Source organism: Eutrema salsugineum, unplaced genomic scaffold, assembly GCF_000478725.1.
Source record: "Eutrema salsugineum unplaced genomic scaffold, Eutsalg1_0 scaffold_5, whole genome shotgun sequence".
In the NCBI taxonomy this organism is placed as follows: domain Eukaryota; kingdom Viridiplantae; phylum Streptophyta; class Magnoliopsida; order Brassicales; family Brassicaceae; genus Eutrema; species Eutrema salsugineum.
In genome coordinates, this window is record NW_006256612.1 from 6,595,389 (window position 1) to 6,599,439 (window position 4,051).

A 4,051-nucleotide genomic window follows, 5' to 3' on the forward strand; every position below is an offset into this window, starting at 1 on the left:
CTCTATTAACAACAACAAAAAAACCAACATGATATTAAAATCTCTATTATCACTGTTTAAGTTACAAATATAATTTATTATCTATAAAAAAAAATATTACTACTTGTACAAGTTTAACTTACTTGATTTTAAGGTTTTTTACATAGAATTTTAAATAACTAATAACTATGATTTATATTCATCTAAATTTATTTTCATATACGCAAGAGATATTTTCACATAATCCCATATATTAAGATACATGTAATATATTATGCTAAAATGATTGAAAAAATTACATTTTGTATATTATTGGAATTGCAACAGATTGATGTAGAAGTTCTTAGTTTTGAGTTGTTCAGTTTATTATTTTATTTTTTAAAATTTGTATGTTTTAAATTATACCAGTTTAACCTACTGAATTATAGTTAGAAGAAGTAAAAATGAATATGATGAGACTGAATATAATCATACAAAAATCATTAAAATAAATAAATGTGATATATTCATTGAAGAAACAGATATAACAAGAATAAAAATGAACATGATGAACAAAAAAAAATCATTCTTATTAGAAGAGATGATGTATAATCATGGAAAAATTTTAAAAAATGTATACAACTAATTGATCAAAATATATTTAATCACAAATTTTCTGTGATTTTATTAATTTTATATTCAACTATTGTTTTGGTTTTAAACTAAAAGTTGTTATTTATCTCAAAACAAATATTTTTTATCAGTTTGTTTTTTAAATTAATATATCAAAATAAAATTTGTATTGGTTAAACAAGAGAAGAAAAAAGATTAAGTTTTAATTTTTTTTTATTGTTTTTGAAGAACACATATATAATTGTAATAAAAGTGAAAATGATGAAATAAATTATTTTCATAATTTAAAGAAGTTAATGTATAGTATTTTATCATCATATCAATATTATATTTAAAAAATAGCATCTGATTAATTTATACATTTTTTAGTTAGTTTAGGTATATTAATTTATAAGTATTTGACCAAATAATATGTTTTTGAAATATGACATATAGATATAAAATAAAACCACTAAAATCACACAATTTACATAAAAAATATCAGATTAACACCATAATATTTTAACATATTATTATAATACTAATATATAATTTATATATACTTTAATATATATATATATATATATTATCAACAAAATACTTACGCGTAACGTGTGCTTAAAATTTGGTTACTGGAAGTTGCTTATGGATCAAGCAAAAGATTTTATATGTATCAATAGTGTTTTTTTCAATAAAAATTGTTTCTCGGTCCAGAGGTGCATCGAACCCAGAACTTTGATATATATATATATATATATATATATATATATATATATTTTATCAACAAAATACCTACGTGTAATATGTGCACAAATCTAGTTAATGGAAGTTGATTATAGATCAAGCAGAAGATTTTATATGTATCAATGGAACCCTAAAATTAATTTAGAAAGACGATAAACTCTTAATAATATTATTTAAAAAAATTAGAACAACAAAATCAATAACAACTGTCAAAAAATCAATATCAAGTATTAGTTATAAAAGTTTTGTACTCCCTCCATTTCATTTTATATGCTGTTTTGGAGGTTTTTTTGTTTCACAATGTATGCTGTTTTCATATTTTTATGCAATTTTTACTTTTATTGAATACTGTGTGACCAATTAGATTATGTAATTTTTTTATAATTGGTTAAAGTAATTTCAGTTTATACATTAAGTGATATTATTAAAGAAAAGTAAATTTTTTTAATAATTGTGTTTTTAGCCAAAACAGCTTATAAAAAGAAATGGTGGAGTATCATTTTTTGTTCCAAAAAATAGAATGGGTGTGCGATGGCATAATGAAGTCGTTATATTTTTGCATTTATTTTCTACTTGAAAAAAAAATATATGACAATTTTATATTTTTGCAATTGTACATAAGAGAATTCTAGTTGTTGTTGTGACATTTTTTAATTGAATAGGTTTGAAATAGATGGTGTCATGTTGTTTGAATGTTCATCTCTATGCAACGATATATCCTTTTTCATATATTTCTGTAGATTCCATATAATGTTAATTTAAAAACTAAAAATTGTATTAGCACCAAATTACAAATTGATAGATATATAAAATAATATAGATCAGGGTTATAGAAATTTCGGTGACACTAATGTTAGAAGTAAATCCTTTACAAATAAAACATTTGTAAGTTTATAAACTATATATTAAAAAAAAATCTGCATGTATAGGCAGTTATTCTACTAGTACTAAATAAAAAAAGGCTTATTATAATAAAGGTTTCTTTCTCCTAGAATGTAACTGGCTTTTACCTCGTTAAATCGGGTCCACTATCCGGTAACTTATTTTCTTTTACTTTTGTCGTGCCTTCTACAGTTCTTTCTTTATTTATTTTTGTGTCGGCTTCTACACTCTGCAATCTTTTTCTTTAGAGCATTTGCTATTGATACTTTTGGTGGGTATCATTAGAATAGAATAATAATTTTTATGGGTTTTTGTTTAAGGGATGAATCTAAGTTTTTTTCGGGTTTCATCAGTGAACCTCAAAATAGGGTTCATCCCAAATATAATATTAATTTTTTAAAAAATTTCTTGAATTTGAAATAAATTAAAACATATAATTAATTTAAAAGAAGCATACAATTTATTACAAGTACTAAAAAAACATTAAATAGATAAAATACATAAATTCTATAACCATAATTGTACTTTTAAGAAAAATATGAATTTATTCCATAGATTTTCGATTAAATTCGCTTTCAACTGATCATGCATCTGTCTGCTATGGACTTCATTTCGTTTCGCCATCATCAAATTTTTGACATTTGAACAATTATTTGAAGTATACGTCATATCGACATGTGAATTTCTGCTTCCTTCACCTTGTTGGAATTCTTCCAAATTGAATTGACTGCGAGAATCTCGTTCATTTTCAACTATCATATTGTGTAATATGATAGATGCCCGCATAATTTTCCCAATTTTCTCTTTATCCCAAAAAAGAGCTGGGTTTTTAATTATCGCAAATCTAGCTTGCAAAACTCCAAATGCACGCTCCACATCTTTTCGGACGGATTCTTGAGCTGTTGCAAAAAACTTGTTTTTGGCTCCTTGAGAAAGGTGAATTGATTGTATAAATGTAGCCCACTTTGGATATATACCGTCGGTCAGGTAGTACGGCAAACTATATTCGTGACCGTCGACCGTTAATATCATTTAACGTACCTGGAGGTCCAAAAAATGCATGTCATATCCACAAGTCATATGAAGCTACTGCCTCTAAGACGATTGTCGGTTTGTCGGAACCACGTGTGTATTGTCCTTTCCATGCGGTTGGACAATTCTTCCACTCCCAGTGCATACAGTCGATGCTTCCTATCATTCCGGGAAATCCATGTGACTCTCCAATATCGAGGAGTTGTTGTAGATCTTGTGGTGTGGGTCTTCTGAGGTACTCATCCCCGAACAAGTTTATTATTCCCTCCGTGAAATTTTCCAAGCATAACAAAGCCGTACTAGCACCTAGCCGGAGATATTCGTCAACCGCATCAGCTGCCGTACCATAAGCCATCATACGAATAGCTGCAGTACACTTCTGAAGGCCAGATAGACCAAATCTCCCGGCAGCATTTCTTCTTTGCTGAAAATATGGAATCTCATTGGAGAAGCAGTCAACTATACGAAGGAACAACTCCTTGTTCATTCTAAACCGGCGACGGAATAGATTTGACGGATAGATTGCATCATCACTAAAGTAGTCGTTCCAGAGCCGGTGATGCCCTTGTTCCCGCTCTCTTTCAATGCATGCTCTCTTTTTTTTGTTTTTTTTTCTTGCAAGACTATCAAGTGCTGCATAAAACATTTGATCAAATTGTTGATCAAGTAAATCATCATTGGAATCATCCAAAACATCATCAATTGAATCATCATATGGCCCATCATATGGCCCATTATTTGATGATGATGCCATACAATTTTTTTGTAAAAGAAACGTTTGTAAAGGAGATGGAGAAACGTTTGTAAAAGAGATGGAGAAACG

At 27.6% G+C, this 4,051-nt stretch overlaps 1 protein-coding gene across 1 annotated transcript; it reads right to left on the reverse strand.

The window, feature by feature from the left end:
- Positions 1 to 3,259: 3,259 nt before the first annotated feature.
- Positions 3,260 to 3,715, reverse strand: LOC112084005. The gene has a single exon (XM_024152250.1). It carries the CDS (start codon positions 3,713 to 3,715, stop codon positions 3,260 to 3,262), a length of 456 nt encoding a protein of 151 aa, XP_024008018.1.
- Between the last annotated feature and the right edge of the window lie 336 nt (positions 3,716 to 4,051).